Raw genomic sequence first — 24,688 nt, forward strand, 5'->3', positions numbered from 1 at the left:
TCAATACAAAATCAGAATTATGACTTAATTCATGTATCAAAGACCTAGTGGGATAATTCACATCATCTAGAAAACTGACGGATCTTTCTATTTCTGTTCAAGCAGTCAGAAAATACCTAGGAAAGTCAGGGAATCAAGGAATCAGGAACAAATGTTCTTGATGTGTGGGGTTTACAAACACACAAATGTGTGGGGTTTACATCAAAACACAGGGACAGATGTTCTGAAAGTCCCTGTGGGCATCTAAGGAACAAGAAGTGTGCGTCACTATCACCTGGACTTTCAGCCATCACTCCAATGACTTACAGTATGGGACTTGGTGATAAAAAGGTATCTTAATTAAAAGAGAGACCAAGGAAAAAGCTGACTCACTGCCTAGTTGAGTGGAAAACCTACTGACAGACCATGTTGAGAAACCTCCAATATTCAATCCTTCACACTAACCTTCACTACAAAGCTTAAGAAACAATAAAAATAATTGAAGTTAGATATTAGGAAAAGAAGTAAGTTAAAGAAAATGAAGCACTAACATAAACTAAGTTCACCACCCCCCACTCACACACTATTCTTTCAGCGCTCTCAAGTGCCTCTGTTTTGAATCAACAGTTTAAAGACATAAGAGGAAAAACTGTAACTGATGTGCAAACCTCTTATCTAAATTACATGAAATGAACAGAAGAGCAAATCGGAGTTAAAAAGCACAAGGGTTCTTTGAAACCAAGCCTGCTCTTACTCTATTTACACTGCAGCTAGCATTTCTGCTGTACAAGACAATATGTAACCCTTCATTGAAAACACAGCCAAAGCCAGAGATTCACAAATGTTTTTCTTTTTTAAGCACATTCTCTTCTCTCTGCTCTACCCCAGTGCAGACAAATTTGCTTACTCCAGGTCTGCATCCCCTAGCTCCTTCTCTGCAGAACTGCTTTTCCAAAGTCCCAGCTCCCGCGCTGTGCTCACCGGGAGGGTGCTGGTAGCTATGTCTTGGCTGCAGCAGGGCAGAGGTGCTGAAGACAGAGGTAAGGGCTCCAACTGCAGAACTAGAGAATTTGTTTTACTTACTCATTGGTGCACGTCTGAAAGGCTAGCCATGCTTATCCAGCATGGTGGCTGCCAGTCTGCACAACAAGCTGCCAGTCCAAACTAAACCCAGGGGAGTGGGGCACCTGCTCTCCCCCACGTAACGGCAAGACCAGCTGAGCAAGAGCCTCAACGCACAGAGGCACCTCCATGGTCCAGAGGGTAGGTCAACATCTGGTTCTGCTCCAAGAACGAAGGGGTCAAGACTCTGGGAAATACTGCAACATGCATTCCTTTATCCCCTTCTGGCTGGGTCCCAGCCTAGCCCAGGAGTCATCGTTTCCACTTGGTAGAGTAGGGTGTTGTCCTGTTATCTCAGTAGCAAATAATTTACAGAAAAGCATTATTTCATGCATCTTACATGAAAGCTATAGGAACATATGCACTGGGCACAGCGAAGAAGCTCCTAGAGAACATAAAATTCAAAATGTCACATAACTTGTGCCAATACAGCATTCTTATCCCCAAATTAAGATTGCTATATAAACTGTCCCTAAACTGTCAAGATAAATCTTTTAATAAGCAAGGAGAAACACAGCTATAAATGTCTGAAGTCCTTGTTCACATTTTGACCTCAAATGCCTAAAGGCACTTGTTCTGCTCCCACAGTCTGGAATGCCCTCCCACAAAGCACCCCGTATGATCTTCATGAGGCTAATTTGAAAGGCATAAAAAAAAAAAGAAGGCATTTCTTCCTAGAGTTTCTGTTGTTAGAAGTACAGCTTACTGACCAGTGGGTGCTTACGTTTTCCATACTTTTCCATACAGCTGGGATTTCTTGCGTTGTTACCAATTACAAAAATCTACCTGAAAATTTATAGTAGTTAACAATGAGACAAAGGAGGAAGCGGTCTTCTCTTTACGTAAGGATGTACCAATCTGGAAAAAAATATTTCCAAGAGGTTTACTGCAAATTTATTACAGCAATTAAACTGGCCAGAGAATCGCTGTGTCTATCAATACATATCCACATTCAAAACTATATTTAAAAAACATCTTTTATTTAATTTGATGATTCTAACTTGGGTAGAGTATGTAGAAACGTACTTCAGTAACTAGTTGCTAATGAGCTTTCCTAACTCCTTAAAACTGTTTTTGCAATGTTTTTCCCTACAGCACTTACAAGAAAAAGCTAGTGATTAGAAAGTGATTGAAATCCTTGCTCTTACTGCAGAACACAACTCTCTTTTGCACAGCAGAGGTTTTTAAACAGGCTTCATTAAACACTGCTTCCTGAGAATCCACTTTCCTGCTGGCCATCACTTGAGTCTTGTATTTCAGCTGTACAGTAAGGGGTTAGGCAGGCCAGCTACAGTAAAACGCCCATCGCCGTACTCCACCCATTACGGCTTCTAGCGTTACCAAAAATGTGCAGTATTCTTAACCCGTTGTTGAGCATTAAAATGCTCAATAGCATTAAAACCAGTATTTAAGTGCTTAGACAACACTTAGGCTTTGCCCTTATGCACTGAATAACAGATTAAGTGCCCTCTAGAAACATGAACTATTAAATTGAGCTCTTAAAGGGAAGATGCACCATTTTATAGATCAGTTTGTGATCAAAGGGAGATTAATGTGATGTGTTAACTTAAACCAAACACTACTGCACTCAGCGGTGTAGGGCTCTACCTATCCCTCCAAGTACCCAGCTACCATTCTGAAGCTTTATAATTAGTATTCTGTGTTTGGGAATGTTGCTTGCTCCAGCATAAACAGAGGATGAAATCAAACAAGGGACTGACTTTTGCATTTCCTCTGTGAAAGCTGATAAACAGAAGTTTCTTTAAACAAAGCACATACTTAAGCTATGGCCACTACTGATGCCAAGCATCCTTGAGACTAAGAATTCAGCAGAAAGGATTCCTGGAATCACTCTGGAGCCCACAGTTGCATTAGATAAGAAAAGAGGAAATAATGCAAGGGAAATAAAGCTTCATAAAACCAGGGAGTGAGCCAAACGCTACCCAACTGTCTGCTGTGGGGACTGTAGCATTCCTTTTGATTTAGCTCCTCTGCAGCATCTGGCACTTGCTGCTTTCACAGACAAACACGCTGTGTGCAGATAAAACGCTGATCTGATTCAGGATGGGAATTGCTACATTTCAAAATGCTGTCAAATGCGTGTTGCCTAAAGTGGAGAGCTTTTGTTTGCCCTTAGCTTTTTCATTATGGTGAAGTTTCGTTTGCGTCTAACAGACAACAAAGTTACAGATTGAAGTCTCATTTCACATTGGCAGTACCTCTTTACAGCGACCTTACCAATGATGAGATAAACAGTGGAAGAAGTATAAACTGAGTCACAGCTTTTCACAGTTCATCCTATTTTTTGAGTTACAAGACTATTCTTGCAAAGCGTTTAAACCACTACCCTGACTTTAATTCTCACTTGTTAGCTTGCTAATAAAGTTAAAAGGGCAGTACAAAACTAGGAAAATGTTCAGATAAACAGCACATTAGATATGCTTAGAATCATGGATTAGCACATGGAATATCTCATAAAATACATAAAAGCTACTCACATCCTGGGAAGGTTAGTTTTCTCTTTTTATGACCTTTATCAATAGCTGAGGATAGGCTACAAATTGCATTAAAAAGTAAAGAAGATTCTGTGTCCAGTCTCATCTGCAGCGATTACTCCCACAGTACTAAATCACCCAAGGACATTCCTGGTTGTACAACCCTTATTTGCAGATTAGGGTCATGGACATCTCTTATGCTGTTGCTTTTTACAACCCTCAAAACAGCTCCGGCCTCTCTGGTTTGTTAAGTGACTTCACAGACAGGAAAAGGCTGTCCATTTCACTTTTACCAACGCGTACAGCAATTCATACTTCAGTGACTTCTTTCTGTTCATGCTTCAGCGTTTTAATCTTGCTGAAGCCCCACATTCTACCGATCAGAAAAATGGATGTATTTCAGCCAAGGCACTATGTGACAACGCTTTCCCGGAATTCTTCATTTACCCCTATGAAAACCTTTCCTAACTGGAAAAGAAGGGCTACGGCCACTTATTCAAGATTCCCAGAAGCCAGTTAGCCAAACCTCTTGCAGACAGACTGTGCGCCCACCCATGCCAGCCTCCATCCACACAGCATGACAACAACTCCCGCACAGAACACAGGCATCTTTGTGACATCTAACAGCCTGATGTACTCCTCAGTTTTCTGATCCTCTTCCTAATAGCTTTTTCTCTGGTTCACACGCTTTGCTCCAAGTGCCAAGGTAATAATTTGCTTGCCTCAGCTAATAGAAAATCACTTCCAAGAATCAAATTATTATTAGAATCATTGGAAGATTTGATAGGTTAGTGAGATGGTCGTTCACCCAAGTAACTAAAATGCGCACTTAACAAAACGTTTCAGCCCCAAATGCTACAGCTACTTGGGGTTAATAAGGAGGGATGTCTCAGTAGAACCTAGTGTATTCTACTTACTGGTAAAAATACACACCAGATTGTACGCGTCTAAGCAGAAGAAGGTGGGCAGGTCTGAGAAATTCAGGTAATTTTAGTCTACTGTTGAACTCAAAAGGTCCATTATCATCACTTGCATTGCAGGAGCATCTAGGGATCGGGAATATTTCAAATTGGTACTGTAAAAATACTTACAACAGTTCTTGCCCCAAGGGCTAACAATCCTCATCACCTTGACAGAAAGCTTGGAGGTCATCTGGCAGTTTTCCAGTAATGTGCTCTTTTCTCAGATGTTGCAGCTAGACCCTATTTCAAAGGGCTGCACGACCATATCATGTTAGGAAGATGAGGATTATTTACAAACTGATACTGTTTTTAAGACTTGCCTCCATGCAGCCACGCTCAAATAAATTATGAACTGTCAAGCTACGCAACTACAAAACAGAAATGCATCTGCTAGGAACAAAGTAGGGCTTGTTCTACGTAGTATCATCGGTTTGAAAGTCCTCTGTGAGGAAAGATTCCTCCCTCATCAATGTTATTTCAATTTCTTCTTCCTAGCTTTCAATAGCCTGAAGAATAAACAACTCTAATGCTGAGGTAAAGAGAGACAGCCCTCAGGATATACTTATTTACTAGCAACTCCTCTTTGTTTATTTATTACTTTTGTTGTGGGGGCTGTCTACACCTCTCACCAACAGGAGCTAAGCAAGCGCCCTGACCCCCATTTCTCCCTAGCAGAGGAGTTTTCATGAGGAGTTCAGGAGTTCAGGAGTTTTCATGAGGACTGCAGACAATGCACACTATGTCACAGAGTTGAGTCCAAAACTACGTGCACACAGGAAAAAAACCTCCTGGTTGCTACTTTGCAAATCTCTAGGAAAAAAAAAAAAAAAAAAAAAGTATTTCCAGCAGCTCTCTAGAAAACCTCAGTCTCTCTCTCGATCCAGTAGGAGTGAATTTACTAAAGGATCCTCTGCTACGTTTACCCATTAAGCCTTCTGCACCCTTTAATCCTGTCCAAGAAACACCACAGGGCGCTCCCAGGTAGAAGATAAATACAAGACACAGCCCTGCAGCCTGTCATCATACCTGCCCACAGAACGGTAGCAGTTTGCTACTGCCCAGAAAACTGAAATGGGCTCCCACACAGCAGCGGGGGCAAGTTATGGTGGAGGAGCCAGCATTGTGCCTAGTTCTTTGTGAGGAAAGATGGTTATTACAAGAACTTTCACCCTGCAAGGGTCAGCACCTGGGGCAAGCTCCCTGCAATGAGTCGAAAAGCCGCAAACTGTTCATTTCTCAAGACAGACCTGGCAGAACTGGCTCCTCTATGTGCTGCTGGTAGAGATGCTAACATCAAATATCCTTTGCTATACTGACCAATACTGCAAAAGAGAACACAGCATCACCTGTACCAAAGACTCAAAAGAAGTTATCATTCTGCACAGCACAGATACTGAGCACAAATCTGGAGTAGGACAGGTCTATTTCCAAGGGCTGCACCCAGGTGAGAGAGCCCTGACTTTTAATAAGCTCAGCAGCACGGGTACCTGTACAGCTGTGATAACAGTGCTTTCAGACGCAGAACGGCTGTAAGCTCGCTCAGTGAGCAGCATTACATGATAAAGGCTGATCTTGCTCCAAGTGCAGTAAATGGGAAATGGAGCTGAGCAAGTGAGATGCCTTTTGAACGCCCTCTGATTCTCAAAAACAGCAGTAGGTGCCTCCAACAACTCTAAGCGCACTATGAATAACTTTCACAAAGCATTCTGCAGCTAGATCAGCTCACAGGCACAAGAAGCCATTGTATTCAGAACTGTATGGCACGCTTACACCAACTGAACTTAGAGCGACCAAGAGATCGCTAGAGAGCAGAAACGCTGCCATACTTACTGTCGATGCAGCTTTGTTAAATAGTTCCACAGCTCAACACTAGAGGCACCAAATCCCAGGAGTAAGAGCATACAATAGCCCTTGAAAAATCATTCAATAATCACTATGGTATGCATAAACCCATGAGAGGATCCAACAGCCCTGTAGAATCTGGGCTGGCTCCAAGCTGTGTGCAATAATTATTAACTAGCGCTTTGGGCAGCATCTTGTAGGTTTGTTTTTGGACATTGCAAGTGAAGTTAGCTCTTCTTTATGTTATGCAGGACTCACTACTATGACCAGGTGGTTCTGATTTGTGGGGTTTTCACAACACTTGCTCCTCTTGCTGCTCCCCCCCCCCCTCTGCTTCAGGTTCATACCAACCTTTTGGTTGGTTGTGTCTGCACATCCTCCCCCCACCAAATACACACAAACTTCCAAGGTTAAAACTATGAAGTAACCTGGCCACTGTTTTTAATCTGATTTCTAATAAAAGGCATCTAAATACCACAGCCAAAACTAAGACTCAAAGTGATCTGAATCTTTATTGGATAAAGCTAATCAAAAAGTAGTGCAATAGCGGCAGAGGTAGGTGGCAAATTTACATGGCAATAGCGGCAGAGGTAGGTGGCAAATTTACATGGCTAACCCCCAACATGTGCTTGTTAGCAAAGAAAAGCTTAAAAGAGGCTTAAAGATCTTTTGGAGGCCACTAGAGTAGTAAAATAATAGATATGAAGTTCTGTAGCTGAAAGTATGATATAGAGGGTGGGGCACTCAAACAGATACCCCTTGTGAGTCATGTGGTTGGAAGCGATGATATACTCCCTTAACTTAAGCAGCTGTGGAAAGCACAAAGGATTGGTGTCCCTGCTTGAGCAGAGGGGTTGGACCAGATGACTTCCAGAGGTCCCTTCTGACCTTAACCGTTCTGTGAAAGAAAGCAAAGCGAAAGAAAGCACGGTACCTTGGTGTTGTCACAGATAAAGAAAGCTCACCATTTGAACGCTCTAAGGATTTTGCCCACATTTGAAATTCAGCCACAAATCCAGGCCAGTTTTTGGGACTTTCTCTGCAATGTTTTTGATAGATTTTTTGAAATTCCTACTGTTTTCATCACACAACAGTGAAAGTTACTCTTCTTGTAACAAGAAGGCATGGAGAGAGAAATGCATTTACATCCAGCAGCAACTGCATATGAGCATGGGCATAATTAACAAAAAGAGACAGCTTAACTACAACTGAAAAAAACACCACACAGATTGGTTTTCTCCCCCCTCTCTTCACCAAGTAGTATTCAGCAGCTGAGCTTTCTGGGCTCCAGGAAAGCTAAGCTGGGTAAACTCAGCCAACCACAAGGTTGAAAACGTAGCAGACGTATCATAAAATTTTAGTAATGCTTTTACACTACTTCTCACCTCGCTGGTGTGATGGTGGTGTGGTACTGTTATACAATATGTGCTGTTGCCAAGGCAACTCCATCTCACCTCAACAGCTGCTGCAACTTCAGCGGATCGACATGACGAGCTGCGGCAACCCTGATTTTTTTATTTTTTTTAAAGAGTCTTTCCAACTATAAAGCATTTTCAGATGAATCTCTGGGGCTCTTTATCCAAGGACTATTGCTGTTTCTCAAAAATATCTTTCTCTGTATTCTAGTGGAAACGTTTTGACACTAAGTTCAAAAACACATTCTGTTAAATCAGATTTGTGTCTGGCAATTTTATACCTGGTGTAAAAACAGTATCATGCCTCTGTGTTCATTCAGTTTAAGCGCAAGAATTTTACATCTCTGGCAACAATATGAGCCTGCCTGGACAGTTTAGACTGTCCTTTTCCATTAGGAAAAAAAAAGAAAAAAGAAAAAATCTAACTCCTTGAAACACAGAAAGCCTAAGTTCTAACCCATCCCTTCAACAGGAGCCAAACTGTAAGATTGCTTCAGCTCCATTTTAAGCAGAGCTAAAATGAAGGTTGAAATCCAAAACGAGATTTTGTGAAAAGAAATCAGCACAGAGTGCCTCTGTGATAAAGGCTTTTGTGGAGGGAGGTGGCTAGAGTCTCGTGGTCCAAACCCCACAGTTTTTTGTTTTGTTTTTATTTTATTTTTGTGTCCTTGGATTCAGGGATATTGCTGTGTGAGCAAGGACTAGAAAAAGAATCAGAACATTACGAGTCTTCCCCACAGTAAGTATCAACCGCAGCTTTTAAGAAGATTCAGTGCTATTTCTTTCATTTTCTCAACCTATTTGGGTGTAGAACCAAAGTAAACATGAGACATTAGGGCAAGCCTGTGAGGGTGTTTGGTGAAACTCAGCCAAGGTTCCTGCTATCTTAATCCGGGGAGAAAAATAAGTGTTACAAAATGTCTAGGAAAAGTTTGTGCTGAGAAAGCACTCAAGTATTTAAAGGTGGGCATAGCAATGTGTTAAAGAGGAAGAACATAAAGCGTATTAAAATAATTAGGGGCACGACAGATTTTTAATCAGCAAAGCAGTAAAGAAAGTTGATTTCTTTCCACTCTAGACTTTTCTCCTTGCCTTCCACTTTTTTCTTCTTTCCCAGCCCCACTGCAATCATAGGTCTGTCCGAACGCGTTCAGTGGTGGCTGACAGGAAAGGCTCTGGTCCTGACTGCACACACGATGACAGTCCTTTCACCGAAAGTCAGCAGCTTAACAAAATCTGTGTAAACTTCACCTCTCTTCCAAGCTGCAAATATAACATGGGGATAGGGCTTTTTTTTGATTTAGTAAAGTTTCTGTCTACAAAACTTTGAAAGTGTTCCTCTGCGTCTTAACCAGCCTTCACTACGAAAATACCCCAACAGACAACAAATGCCCGCTGCTGCTCGTTAAATTTACAAGGCATAACACACACACTCCTACAATCTTTGTTATTTTTTTTCAGTCCTTCAGCTCAAATATGTGTAAGCAAAAGCTCTAGCTGCAACACTGAGACTGGCAAGGGATCTGTTAAATTCAGTGATACAAAAAGAGTTAAAAAACAAAACCAAAGAAACAAGCAGCAAAGAATGTACCTAATTGCCACTAATCCTGCCTATTAGATTTCATTCAGACACCACAACTTCTTTCAAATAACCCCAGTTTATTTTTGAAAAAAATTCCTTTCTTCAGACAGGATATGGGGGAGGAGTCAATCGGTGATGTTTTACACATGCACATCTGGATACAGTCCAATTATTCCCCTTATACATTCCTCCAGTTGTTTTCATTTTGCTCCATGCTCTGGCATTCATAAATTTGTGAGATTAATTGTGTGTGAGCGTCTGCAGTCTTGGATCTGGGCACGGGTTTAGCAGCAACACAGCTAGAAGTCAACATTAAAGAGAGCTCAGCTCAGAAAATACAGTTTACATTTATGCATCTTGGTACTGTAAGGATTGAAGCAACCGCCATCCTTACCACATGCATCAAACTGGTGAGATTAATTCAGTACCAACTACATTATCTTACTGCAGCGCGTCTGAGCCTCGTGGAAAGCTATGCAGTTTGCAAAGGAAGGTTATTTTTTTCTTTGCATGATTTCGCTCGTCTTTGAGAGCGACACGAGGTCACGCAGAGCAGAAGCGCCGCACGGCCTCGCGGGGTCCGGGCGTCCCCTCTGCCTGACGGGGTCCACAGAGCAGCCATATCCAGCGACTTGGGAAATCCCCGTACGGGAGGTATTCCCATGTGAAGCTCGGATTCCTTGCTGCTGTAACTTACTATTTACAGCGCTCAGCAAACGCAGACAGGAAGGTTGTGACTGGACTTCTGCTGTTCGCCGGCTATTCCAGGCTGCTAGAACAGCCCCCTTCGGGGCCAAAGGCAAGCGAGCTTAAACCAATCACCACAACAGGGAAAGCAAGTGGGCTAAACACACGGCTTCTCCTCTCCTGGGGCCAAGACTTCCATTTACTGATGTTTTGTATTTTATGTGCAATTTACTAACTAAAACCACCTGCTTCCTCAAGCTCTCTGCAATTTATTGTTTTGCAAAATCAGTTTCACATTACACTTCTGATCAGTGCGGTTCCACATGAGAGCTACAGAACTTAGGTGATGTATTAAAAAGCAAGGGGTCGAAGGCCAAGAATCTACTCACTTCACTGCGAGCTTTCTGACCCAAAAACAGGGCTGCTTGCACAAATCCCACTTGCGCCCCAACAGCAAAGCTCAGCGTTGTGATGGAGCTGTCAAGGCAGCAGAGCGACAAGGGAGCTGCACCAAGCTCAGCTCACAAAGCCTTCCCAAAAGCAGTTCGCTGCTGGCAGGAGTACTTGGAGAGCTATAGGTTGTTTTGGTTCGGGGATGGGCTGTTTTGTGCAAGATGGTCGCTACACTTACGAACAATTATCCATCAGGTTTGACAGGCTATTTACTGAAGATAAATTGAACTGATAACTTCGTACAACCTCCTATTCTTTTCCAAAAATCCTAATGTATTGTAAGAGACTCAACACGGGCACACCATTTCAAATTTAGCAGATGACATTACTCTAGAATACTTTAACTCCCTCGCATTTCCCATTATTAATCCATCTTGTGGATTTATCTTTGAAGATCTCTCAAATTTGTGCTGTTTGTAGTAGGCTCTTGATAAAACATAGCAGAATAAAAGCATTCCTTAGGTCAAGGGATTTTTTTTTTTCTCCCCATCACATGAAATCATTCCACTTCTCTTGACCCAGCAGGAAAACAGATTGAGTTTGGCATTCCCCGTGGCCACAATACCTGAATCTAGCCATTAATCCCCACTGCACAGAGACAATTTTCGCCTCTTGCCAGCCTCCACAGTTAATCCCTACAACTCCTTTCGCAATGATTTGTGTTGCAATGCTGAAGGCAGAAGGTCCAAAATGCAGGTAGAGCGCTTGCAGTTGCAGTGGGTTAATTGCTGGGGCAAGCAGAGCTAATGTCCCCAGCACTGCACTGCTTGAATCCATAGTAGCTCGTGCTGTGTTACTTGAGAATTGGGCCAGCTGGGAAGTTCAGCCCCTCACCCTGAGCTTCCATCGTTAAGAGTTTCATCCACCCTTAACAGTTGCGTACTGTGTTTTAGCCTTTTCCTCTCTAAAGTCAGGAAATCGTACCTAAAACCAACAAATGTTGCAACTTAAATGAAATTCTTTCACCATCAAGTACCTGAGAGTCAGGGAATGTCAGATTTACGGCTGCACACACAACCTTAATTCCGCCCCATATGTGTATGCATTGTGATTAAGTATCTGATTACGTGATTGCGTACTATTTTTCTCTGGGACTCCTGCCTCATTCAGCGTGCAGAAAGCACATACAAGAGGGAAGAATTACATTTGCACAAACAGCCATAAATCCAGCATTTTCTAGCTTCTGAGTACTTGACTTTGCAAATAACGTTCCTTTCACGTAGACTTCTGGTCGCAGTATTTGCACAGCATATGCTGAAGATTGCAGCGACTCGCATTATACTTTGCTCTTAGAGGACATAATCGATTGCTGAAACCCTCTCATTTTATGGATGTAACGTTTTCAAAAACTCTCATTTCATGGTTGCACTATCACGCTTATAAAAGTCATATTTTCCACACAATAGAGGCAGTACAAAAATTAAAACAAGCTGTGCCCTGATTGGCCAAGTTGTCTGAATTATTCTCTTTCTTCCTAACAATGAACTGTATTCTCTGAGCTCCAAGTAAACAATTAAGAAGAGTGGGGGTGGGGGTTGGAGAGTAACCTATAGTAAACAGCATTTTAATTGCACTTAAATATAGGGGGAAAAAAAGTAATAAGTAAAATAAGCCCTGATTTCTCTTGATGCTACACGCGATCAAGGTGCTGCAGGAGAGGGCACATATTTTACCCAACACAACTTGGGAAAAAAAAAAAAAAAAAACAGAGCACCTTCCACATTTCCAGAAACATGTCTTCAGACAGTAGCTTGTATACCGAGGTCAGATTATCAGTGTCAGCATGCCTCTGATATCAGAGAAGACACTGAATAATGCAGTTGCTGGCTCAGCAGGTGGCACTGGATTAATACAGATAGGATGCTTTTACTCCATAGCCCCCACATAGAATTCTTAGGAAAACAGGTTAGTTAAATGTGGCTCGACTTCGAAAAACAACCATAAAATAATGTTGAGGGGTTCCTGTATTACCAGGTCTCGTTGATTCTACTTTGAGAGCTCATGGAGGAAAACCCTCCGTGATCCCAGCTCAGCCTGGGATCTCTGCCACATCTCCAGACACAATGTATATCTTGCAGTCTCAGATACTCAGCTAAATTCATCTCATTCAAATCCTTTAACTGTGAGAGCATTTGTACTGGGTAGAACCAAACACTTGAGCAAACTGCTGCTTCTGCTTTACTTTCTTAGTTGTGTGGGCTGAGTAGGGCGGTGAGCAGAAAGCAGTAAAAGCAAATCCAGACCCCCAAGTAATTAAGTCAGCATTGAGAAGAATACAAAGAGATATAACATTCCCCTAAGTATCTATATTCCTCTTCCATTTGCTTTTCGCACTATCCAGCATTTGCAGGGATTCTTAAGCTTTCCCTTTGACGCTGGGAGAGGCTGGGACAGACTTCTGAAGGAGATATCCCTTAGCAAATCAAGTTTTTCCACTAACCAGACTAAACATTTCAGGTAAATTGCAGTTGTCAGTTCTATTGGAAACAGGTAATCAGGCCTGCAATATTGCAATTCATTCTGCAATCTCCATAACACGGTTTATAACGGGTCCTAATGGAGATGGAAACCAGAATGCAGCATTTTTAGGTAAAATGTGACTATTACACAAGCAGGTATAGGTTTCTGTTAATATACACAACCATGCTTCAGCAATGGCCACAAAACATATTGCATATGCTAAGAAGTGCAAACCATGCCATTTATTTTCAGAACGCATGAGGTGATTATAGGACAGGAAAGCAGGTTTTTTCCCCTTATGCACACTACAGCAGCATCTTTGAATCAACATAATTATTTTTCAGAACAAAATCACCAGACCAGTTTGAACAGCAAGTAATGAATATAAAGAGTTCCTTAAGGCTAGCCTTTAACCGCCGAGCAGGAGCATTCAGGCAATGCCCTTCACATGCTTAAACCATATCAAGGTAAACATCTTCAGGTACAATAGCCAAGAAGTGCTAATTTTGATGATATGTACTGCAACACAAGACAGCATAAGCATCCGTTACTAAATAGCCACCTAGCTAAGACTGAAATGTATTAACTTAATGCCAACTTCTTTTTAATTAGCTAAGAAGATCTTCAAGGAATACCTACTGCAATCTTTCGATGCTCTTTCGGGGTCTGACACTGACATTTGCGTCACAAAGCTTTGGAGAATCTAAAGTCTATGGATGACTTCAATTTTTATTATTAGTCATAAGACCATCACATGAGGATTTCTGGGAGGCTGCCCATATTTTTTAGGCTCCTCTCGGTTGCTAAAAGTAAGATTTTTCTATGTGTGCACTGAATTAGAAGAGACAAAACTGTGGGTTCACACTTACCTTCTAACAGGATTACTAAAGCATGCAGTGCCACCTGCTCTGCAAGACAGTCTCCACTAAGCATCGTGCTCCTCTCCAAGTCCCAAGCTCAATGTCCTCTGATCTCCTGCTGATAGTACCCACCGAGTCTTTTCTGCTGTTTTTTCCCTTATTGTACTAACACAATCTTCACCTTTTCTTTCTTCGCAAAAGTATCCCAAGGCTCACAGAAATAAGAAACTGGAAACTATCCACAAGATGAGGTTAATTCAGTAACATTTACTCTCATAAGGCATATTGAACAACTTTAATTGCCTCCTCTTGGGATCTGGTAACATTCCTGGAAGAATTTTCTAAGTGCATTTACAAGTACTTCTAAAACAGTTAACTTTATAAATAGTTTCTCTTATCAAATCTAATTTTGCTGGGAAAAAAAAATCGAATTCCCTTTCTAGGAATAGAAAAGAAACTTGGTAGGAACCAGTTCACACTTGAAAGCTTATCTGTACAGGTAGGAGTGATAGAAGTATGTGTAGGTATCCAAATGGTTAAGGCTTTACCAGGGATGCTCCTGGACACAGTCTAGTGTTATTTCTCACTTCTTTTTACCTCAAATAGCTAAATTGCTATCATTGCAAATCAGATCTCAAATTAACTCAGGGAAGACACGCCAAATGGAGGCAAATAAATGCAACACTGTCATGACAACTACATAAATGAGTAGTGGTTCATCTCACCACAGATCCTTTTTGGTTTTACCATAGACTCAATCAGATAAGCATGTTCAGGTATAAAATTGAGGATGAAGTTCGTAGATAAGAGCGGAGCTACATTAAACGAATGAAACACCAACACCTTCATAAACATATGAAGAACGTAACATGGTGTAAAATACCAGATTCTGCACAGAAGACTATAAATTGGGCACATGTTTAATAGCTCTCCCTGATGTTACCTTCAGATACCATAAAGTAAGGCCTCATTTCTGACTTCCTGGCTCTGGAGAATGTTTTTTTTTTCATTATATCCACATACCCTATGTAAAAGGAATTTACCATTAGGTTTTCGGCCTTTACCAGACATCTTTATTAATTGTTTTAAAATACTGAAATTATGGTAGGGAGCAACAATAAATGTAGCCTTGAGGCAGAAATAAATTCTGCAGGAGATTAGACTGCAACTGCAAGGAGGTGAGTGAAACAGACACAACCTTAATGTGTTTCTCTTGTAGAGGACGCGCCTTCCAAACCCAACTACACGTGGCGTAGCATGGTCTCTGATTATGACAGGCTACCAACAAACCAGCTGCACGGTGAACTGAGAGCAAAGCAACAAACCAAGAGAAAAATAAAACAAAATGCAAATCTCTGTCAGAATACTCAAGTACGTCACAGGTAGACAAAACACCAAGCAGACCAAAGCCCTGAGAGAAGCACTCTCTGCTTTGAGCAATCATTCCCTTATTTACAATCTCTTGGTAACAGAACCTCACTTGAGAAAATCTACACATTTTGGAAAATTTACTGTTAATTGCCCTCAAAATGCACAGTTATGTGCACACATCAATAATTGTGGTTGTCTTTAATTGGGAACTGGAGTAATATCACAGCAAAGGATGTTGGGGTAAAACATTGGTAAAGGATAAAGGCAAGAGGAGCAATACACCACCGAAGTTTCTGATGTGACTGAAATATATGGGACATGGACAAGAAAAGCACAGAAACAGTTACGTGGGGCTAGAATGGCTCTGGGCAAGCAGGGGACTGGGTGCAGCAAGAACTGCAGTCCTCTAGAATTAGGAGGCTGGGGCTTGTGGATACGACAGCAGGAGAGAGAAAGTCACTGGGGGATGAATTGAAGGACCCCAAGAAGGCTCAGCAGAATCCCTTCGAGAGACCATCTGGGAGATGCAACAGGTGACATGTTTTCAAAAACAAATTCAAAGATTAGGTCCACGTGACAAAGACGACTCCAGTGAAGTTGCAAACTGCATCGATTCATTGCAGTGCAAAGCAGTCCCAGCCAAATTTCACAGGCATAAGGCTACAGAAACACTAGCTGGCAGATTATATTCCCAAGGGAGGCTGTATCAAAACATGAGCTTTCTGCAAAGCTCCTCTCCTAAGACTGGGATAGCATATTGCACAAGGAGTTGTATTTTTTTCCTAGCTTTTTGAATGTAAGAATTCCACGAGCTATCGTAATGGGGACACAGCAGAAGATTTCACAGGACAGAGGCGCCTTTAGTGCTTTAGAGCCTTTAAAACAGAATTGTGCGCACATGGTCCGTCTCCCATTGCACAGCTAACTAGCGTATCCTACATAACTTCCAACATTCCCCACTACCTGCTTTAGCTACTTTCTCACTGCAGCTCCAGACAAGAACTTTGCATCCCATTGTAGCACAGCCTGCTCTGAGGGCTCTACAGAGAAGACACCCCACAGGAGAAAGAATTTGGTCAAGGTCATACAACAAGCAGGTGACAAGGGCAAAAATCTTGGTCTCCTGCTTTCCTATCGTACGTTCTGAAACGTTATGATGGAACCATTTCCAACACTGGTGAATTATGAAGCTTCCTTCCCTTCCATGCTTCCTGAGCTCCTGAGCTACTGCTTTTTCAGCATCTCCAGTGAAACGTATTGCTAACATTGCAGCTCTAAATCCCCAAGCCTGTGCTATAATGAACAACTTGTGGAATTAAAAACAGGACAATTTCTGCTTTGTTCTGCATGTATGCATCCAAGTATAGCCTCAGCCTTAGGAGAAGAGCTTTACACAGACCTCACTTAGGGCTAAAGCCTCCTTTGGAGAACCACCTGCAATTACTGATTTCTTCACTGATTTTCCACCTTGCTTTGAGACAGCCCATTCAGAAGAAGTTGATTTTCAGGGATGATGTCTCTGGGAGAACAGTGGCATTGTAATCTCTCTTATCAGACAGTCTTCCTTTTTCAAGTAATTAAATACTACTTTTATGTATTACTCTCTCTCCTATCACCGATCAGCTTGCATATTTTTAAATTTATGATTCTCTTATGATTTAAATTATGATTCTACTACAACTGCAACTAACAGTTGTGTTTTGTTTTGTTTTTTTTTTTTAAGGGTATCTAATGGTGTAATAAACAGCTATTAAACCACAGTCATGAAAAGAAATATTCACGTTACAGGGAGGTTTACACAAGCTTGCTGTCTTGCACAGGCAATTTTCTATCATCCCTCCCCTGAACGAACAAAACACTGACAGATATGGAATTGAATGCACACTATCTTTAAACATAACTGAGACTTCTAAAATAGCAGCATACTGACTTTACATAATTAAACTTGGTGAATCTTCAAAGTGGAGAAGGGAGAGACACCACCAAGAATGTTTTTTTTAAATGCCCATGATTGTTTTTCCTAGGCAAGGCAGCAGTCTGTCAATACCTCAGAGTATGCCAAATATGAAGTTTCAAAACAGCGTCTTGAATCGTGAACGAAAACTAAAAGAACACCACAAACATGTCTCAACAGGTGGAAAGTATATAAATAAAATTTCAAATAATTCCAATACATCCAAACAGCTAAATTTTCCACAGAAAAACATGCTTCTCTCCGGCTAACTGGAAAAAAATCAGACCAAACCCAGCATTGTGATTTATCCAACCTGAAGAACACAATATTTCACTTTCCCTCCAAAATTAAGGAACTCAAAGGAAACTTCTAAAGACAAAAGACATATCATGAAATAAAGCACAAGCCAAATGTTAGTATTATTTGTAGTAAACATTCTTGCCACTGCAGGATCCAAATGCTACCCCTTAGATTCACGTCTTTTGCACTGAGGATTAGATGCACTGAGAGGCGATCAGTATTTTGATGTGCTTACAACTTAAAAACATATAAGGGTAAAAAAAAAAATGGGAACGAGATATACCAGGCGGGTATATTTGATGAGGATTAACATCTTTTTTTTAGCTGTTTAATCTGGATTTTTGAGTGAAATGTTTGCAAGTTATTCTATAGCAATCCAAATAACAACTTATCCATTTTGTCACTAACACACCAGGATACAATAATTATGCCTCCTGTCCACTCAGCACTTTACTACCACATAGCTATCTTTAAAAAAAGAAAACAATAACAAAAAACACAACCACCACACACGTGGTTTGGTACGAAGCTTTGGCTACACCAATTCCAAATTACCCTGTAGCTGTTCTCACAGGGCAGGCATCTCAGCGCGTTTTTAGAATCGAGTGAATTCTTGAATTAGCTATATCTCATCAGCACCTTCCCCAAAAGAATGAAGCAGAACAAGTCGCTCTTGTATTTAACGTTAAAAACAGCAGGAATTCAGAATTACATTCCACTGAGTTGCATTTCAATTTCTTTTCCCGTTTGGAATTCAAATACTCTGAGAGAACACTCGAGATGTGCAACACTGACAAAACAGTAGAAACATTCAATGGCTTCTCTGACTTGCTTTTTGGTTATGCCCTTGTGTGCCTCCAGGTCTTTGTTATTAATTAAATCAAGCCAGATTTCTACCAACAGCATGACAGCAGCGTCATCAGCATGCAATCTGTTGAGGCTTTCCGAAAGCCTCTCTAATTACTTTTGCAAGTTCAGTATCTCCTTTTGCAGTCCTTCACTGTGTAAAATGTGCACAGGCAGTTATTCAATGCATTTCTTGTGCTCAGAAGCTATTTTAACTTTCTCATCGTAGTTACACAAAAATACTGCACGGCTGTTTAAAGAGCTCTAGCACTGAAACTGGCCCTTCAACCTTCCTTACTCCGTGCAGCTGACAGGAGCTACAGAAACACTTCTGAATGCCTGCAATGTTCCTTTATGATAGTGTTGTTATTTTTCAAGCAGATCCAGGCAACCTTCTCCTGGGAAATCTAGGAAAACTGGATCTAGGGATCCATCTCCTTTGCTTCATTTTCACTGCTTCCCTGACCAAATGAAAGAGATTCCTTACCACGCTGTTTACATTGCTGGGTAGCACTTTCAACAGCTTGAAATCCCTGCACAAATGTAGGTGTTTACCACTCGCATACTCCTGAGCACCTGGTGATGATGACTGAAGTTCTCCATTTTGTACAGCTTCCAAAAGATGCAGAAGATCTTCAAAAACTTCCCTTTCAAGCCATTTAAGTCTTTCATTCACAGCCTGAACTTGAAGTATAACATATCCAATATATTAAAATGTACAGCTTTTTTGTTTAAAGCCTTGTATTCTATTTTATTTGTCCTGCGGCACTTCTTTTCCCAGGCTCTGTGCAAAAACACGGGACTGCTTTGGCGCTAAAGAGTCTCAGTGAACTTTTAAAAACTGAACTTCTGTTCAAAACTAGGAAAAAAAACCCAAATCCTGAGACTCTGAGCAAGTCCACTGGACTGTTTTCAGAGATGGTGAAATTTTCCATAACTCCACACCAGATAAAGGATTATTTGAACAACATTAGGAACTACTACATATTTTAGCTCTGCATGCGGAGCTAAAATGCAGAGTTCACCAGAACTTTTATGTTATGGTGCCACTCCTAGAATGGCATGGATCTAGTAACTCTGCAACCTTGCAGCTCTGTTGATGTCATGTCAATTCAATCCACTAACACTTAAAACAACAGATGTTCCAGCATATTATGTACAAATTGTCCCACTCCTATAGAATCCTACACAAAATTATAGTACTGGTCAAATACCACTTCTTTTTCTTTAGTTCTTAAAAAATGCACTGCCTTTTATTTTAAGCTCTATACTATTCATCTAGCAGTTTGTTTCTCTCTTCTGCTAGCAGAAAATATAATACAGGAAAAGATTTAAATGAAAACCAGATCTGTGTAGTGAATTGCATATGGTTTCCATTTTCCTTCATGCAATGTTTCATAGACAGTCAACTAAGAAATCCCTCCCACAAATCCGGATCTGAAGTCCACTTTCAGAATGTTGTCAGTGCAGGAGTTCGGAGACAACTCTCTGTGCATGAAAACACTGCAATACTTCTGTGCTCTGTCTCGTTAGGGTAAATCATTTCTAAAAAGTACCACTTTGATCTGGCTAATAAATCAGTATGTATAAAATATGCACGCTCAAATGATGCTGGCCGTCTCCACGTGGACCTGCCGTAGAGTTTTCTGTTTCTTGGCATATTATTTGTGCCCACACCACACAGCTTAATGCATTTTGTGCCCGTTCCCAAGACATGAAGTTTTCCTGCACTAACAATTTTATACCTCGTTGACATGCTCAGTGCTAGGACTAAACCCAGCCAATAAACACTGCTTATGCCAAGAAGCCTCCATAACTATTACATGCCATCAGCTTTCCTGGATGATTTAAACAATTATTTACAAGGTCTTTCTGACTTTGTTTACAAAAAAATGCATCTTTTCATCCTATTCCTCATAGGCTGTACTAATCCTTTTTTTTTTTCCTTCCCTCCTGTGTTCTCAGCAGTTCCTGGTGACATACAAATACCAAAGCAAGTGCACCATGTTTCCATCAGAGACCAAGGGAGGTTTACAAAAGCAGCGAGCTCCTGGTTTCCCTAAGCACTCTCAGGAGGGTTACATGTCAATGGAAGAGAATGAAGGATAAGCTGCTGTTTGTCAAATGCTTTTCTTGTTGCCATCAGTTAACAATTGTTTGGATTTCCTCCTCTTTAGAGAACAGCTTTAAGGGGGTCATGAAAGGGATGCAGAAATGAAATAGAAGACATTCTGGAGCACCTTCCCATTTTCCTCTTCAAGGTAAAAGTCCAAGAGGGAGCACATGCGTGGGGAGATGTTCTCAATAAGCATTACTCAGTTAGCACATCAGAATGACACAGCACTGGTCCCTGTAAAGGCAAGACACTCAGATATTGCACACTTGGAGACAGAATCAAATAACTCCAGCAAGACCTAGGAACTGTACATGCTAACGCCTTGTCATTGAGAAAATGTGCGCAACCAAGGGATGAACTTCCTGCCTGACAGAAATACCCTTTAAAATTAGCACCTGAGTATACACATCTGCTTAGAAAAACCAAGAACACATCAAAGGTTACTTGTTATGCAGGTCTATTTTTGATGGAGTCTTGCAGACTGAAAATTCTTTGACATTTAAAAAAAAGAAAAGGAAGTTAAGGAAGTTTTACTGATTCTGTGTCTCCTTATATATGTATATTTGAAAAAAAAACATAACCAGGGAAAACAGCAGTCTATAGAAAACTTAAAACTATGAAATACATGAATATATGATACAGGGATGTTTTTTTTTCCATACTTGTTGACCTGGTAAGGTATCTATACAGTATCATATGCTATAAAATCCAGTATCAGACCTGTTATCCCTATAAAAGACCATAGCGCTGATCAACCTGGCACTTCAGATTTTAGTATTCTCAGATACCAAACCCAAGTTCAGGCCAGGCTACTGAAAAAGCAGCATGTTTCTGAGTCTTGGGGGTAGCACCTTCTAATGCAGAGTCTTCACATGAAATTCATTTCCCAGAAAAGTCAGACTGTCACAAACAAACTTTTCCATCGCTTACTCTCTTCCACTGATTACTTTTTTTCCCCCCCATCAGCTCAAGTTGTTAACTTCCCAAACCAAAACACTGAATTTGCTTTCAGAGGATTCTCAGATACCTGACAATTCTTTTCAATCTACTGACCATCTTCCATTTGTCTACCTGTTTTGAGTAGAAATCCAGTGAACTCCACTTTGAAAAGTTCATCTGTGGAGGGGAGTGATGGGATAACCTCGGACCTCTCCCTAGTGCTTCTCGGCCAGCCCTGGTCTATGAGGTCACAAGCTGAACCTTCTTGTGACACAGGTCCTTGGGTGCTCTGGCTCTGCTAAGCCAGAAAACTAATTTCCTTCATTGAAAAATTAATTTTACGAACAGAATGCAGAAAGCTATACTTGCACAAGGTGCTTTGGTTCCTTTGGTTCCAGCTTGTGATAGCAAGTGCTACAGACATGAGTGTTGTCTCATGTCCTCAGTGTAACCATTTAATACACAGCTAAAACGCACTATAGGCCATGCTAACACATTTAGTAACAATTGAAAGTCTTGTTCGAGTAATCCAGAAACATAGAGGAAAAAATCTACTGGATAATTACGCTGTACTATAAAGGTGTTTTGTTTTTTAAATGAAGTGACTAGTTGTGTGAGCTTTTTCAGCAGAAAAGATGCTCAGCTCCATCAGCTGGGAATTCAGATTGTGACACCTGCTTGGCTGCAGAGCTTTTCAGAAGCGTACTTCAGCATCCTTAATGTTTCAGGCACCGACGCTCATCATTTTCCTGGATGTCTCTAAAATTTACCCACTAATCTGATTTTTCAGGTCTCACCCTACAAACGTTCCATTTGTGAATAATACTGTAAGCATCAATGCCCATAAAATATTGCTGCTTCTTCTGCATGTTCTGCATTACCTGCAAGGGAATGGTTTAGTGTTCAACCAAAAATGATTTTCTCAGGCTTTAGGAAAAGACATATTGAATAAATACTCCTTGTAGCTGGAGTAAGAGACTGTACAATCTGTAGGGGCCTTTGGTTCTCTCAGGGAGTCTTACCTTTTAACCAGTCCCCGATTAATGTATTTTTTCTCCACAGATGTGAGAAGGTCCAATAAGGAATCAGCAGAGCTATCTAATTCATTTCTAAACTTAAGTGTATTTTGAAAATTGCCTAAAGATTCACATAGCAGATGAACATCAGTACACCAACAAAGGAAACCACTGCAGCTATGTGAAATGTGAGCAAAGACGGGCAGGTTTATCTTGTAAAGAATTTGTGTAATAGCAGTATCTGCAGAGGTTTTGTGTTGTTTTTAATCAAGATTAGGTCCACAAGAGGTTAAGCACCATACATAAAAGATTTCATTTTTAGGATGAAGAACTCAGTTTGGACAGCAGAGGGGGTAATTCTGTACAGCCAAGACAAGGTCTTTCCACCAGCAAAAGGGAAGCCTGCAATTAAGCTGTGGAGACTGCCACGAAAGGAACAGATCAATACACAGTGAAGGTTACTGTCAGTGAGAGATGAAAGAGCACAGATCAGCAAAGCAAACACATGAAAGGAGAGAGAAGGGTCATAAGAGACCCCACAGGAAAAAGACACTGAGGCAGAAAGAGGGACTTCAAAAAGGAACGCTATTCAGTTGGGGGTTTTAATACTACAAGTGAAATTATTGCTATGATTCCAGACAATAGTGGGGAAAAACCCCAACATTTTGACCTCTGAGGAGTTGGAGCCAAGAGGCATCCATTTTGGTGTTTGTCATGAGTACCTCACCCAACAGACACTTTTAAGCTACCCTGATGGAAAGCTTCCCCATAAGGAAAGGGACTTAAACCAACTAACCATTAAAAACCTTTTCATAAGCCTTTCTTGCAAGGTTCCATCTCTCAACCTATCTCAGTAAGTTACTTAGTTTCTCTGAAACTAAATAAACAATTGAAAATACATAGTAAGTCATAAAAGGAAAGTCTACCACCAGCGTAAAGGGCCTCAGTAGGCTGTGTCTACTGGTTAGTAGTTGCAGTGAATATGGACGGATGTTGCCAAACACTTAGGATTATCCACCTGATCAACGCAGTGGAAGCGGCTCAATGGTTTCTAGAACAAAGCTTGTCTCAACTGCTTAAAGGATGTTAGTGAAATCATGCAATGGCAAAGCACTAAAACGTAATCAGGTGAAGTAAATCACAGACAAGAATCTGTTAGCACCTCAGTTTTATCAGGATTTTAAATGATAAATTATACATTAGTTAACTTACTAGCAAATATCAACACATACTTCCAGGAAAGCAGGACACAGCCTCTTTTTGGCTATGGAAGCTCATATGCTGAGTAGAAAATTCTTGTTCTTTTATACTGGAAGATATGGGGGAATGATAGTGAGCATTTTGAAATCTTCCTTCCTGGAAGACACTAATAAAAGGAGTAACTTTGAATATCAGGGATATTGAAATAAAAAATGATGACTTTGTTGATACATTAATTCTTCTGTTTCACACACTTTCAAGGAACAACTACCCTAAAGAAAAAATAAATACATAAATTATGCCTGGCAGCATCAGGATTCAGCAGTTCACATGAAGATTTTACAGAAAGCACGTCTGACAAGACACTTCAATATCTCTGGGCAATCAAAATGCTTTTAAGTTGACCCTTAACTTTAATTTAAATGTTTATGCTTAGATACTCAAGATGAATAGTAACAGAAGCTGATTAAATCATCAGGAACTAAAAAAAAAAGCCAGACTAAATTCTAGCTCTTATTCCTACCCTTGGATATTACTCACATAACTACCCTTTGCATATCAGTTATTAATTTTTTAGAACATGGTTTAGAACTGAGACATAAAACAGAACGAGTGGTTCTGTTACATGGGGACGCTCCAAAGCCTTTCATGGAGCTGGAGCAACAGACTCACTGAGACGCTTTGACAGTCACCTCTTCCTAGAACACGTGTCTCTGCACGGCACAAGTGACTGATTTCTATATTCAGCCTCAGGAAAGGAACTCTCAATTTCACATTCAAGAACCTGACTCAGTATTGTTAAGTCTTTATCAAAGGCAAGTCAACCTAAGAAAAAAAAATATATTATGAACAGAAGTTTTGGCAAGACAAAGACGACACTTCATGCAGCAGTTAATATAAAGAGAGGATAATAGTTCTGCCAAAGACAATAAATACTAGAAGAAATGGCTTTCAGTTTTAGAGGCCCTGAGCAATATTGCTGGTGTTCATTTTAAGATCTGCTTCTACAACACAATTCCCTTGAGATTATTCTTAAATGTGAGAAGGATGGATGTTTTTGTTTTGGGATCATTCACAACGCTGGCATTA

General features: G+C 40.8%; 1 protein-coding gene across 9 annotated transcripts in view; it reads right to left on the reverse strand.

Annotated features, from left to right (window-relative positions):
- The window catches only part of DNM3 (dynamin 3), a 177,206-nt gene that overhangs the window by 80,707 nt on the left and 71,811 nt on the right, over nucleotides 1–24,688 (reverse strand). For 2 of the 9 annotated variants that reach the window (XM_035332698.1, XM_035332699.1), the window contains one exon: nucleotides 9,455–9,696. The exons of the other annotated variants lie outside the window; for them this stretch is intronic. In XM_035332698.1, the coding sequence (XP_035188589.1) occupies nucleotides 9,682–9,696 (15 nt within the window). In that variant the 3' untranslated portion in view covers nucleotides 9,455–9,681. Of the gene's footprint in view, nucleotides 1–9,454; nucleotides 9,697–24,688 lie in introns of those variants that run through there. 9 annotated transcript variants of the gene reach the window in all.

Source organism: Oxyura jamaicensis, chromosome 8, assembly GCF_011077185.1.
Source record: "Oxyura jamaicensis isolate SHBP4307 breed ruddy duck chromosome 8, BPBGC_Ojam_1.0, whole genome shotgun sequence".
In the NCBI taxonomy this organism is placed as follows: domain Eukaryota; kingdom Metazoa; phylum Chordata; class Aves; order Anseriformes; family Anatidae; genus Oxyura; species Oxyura jamaicensis.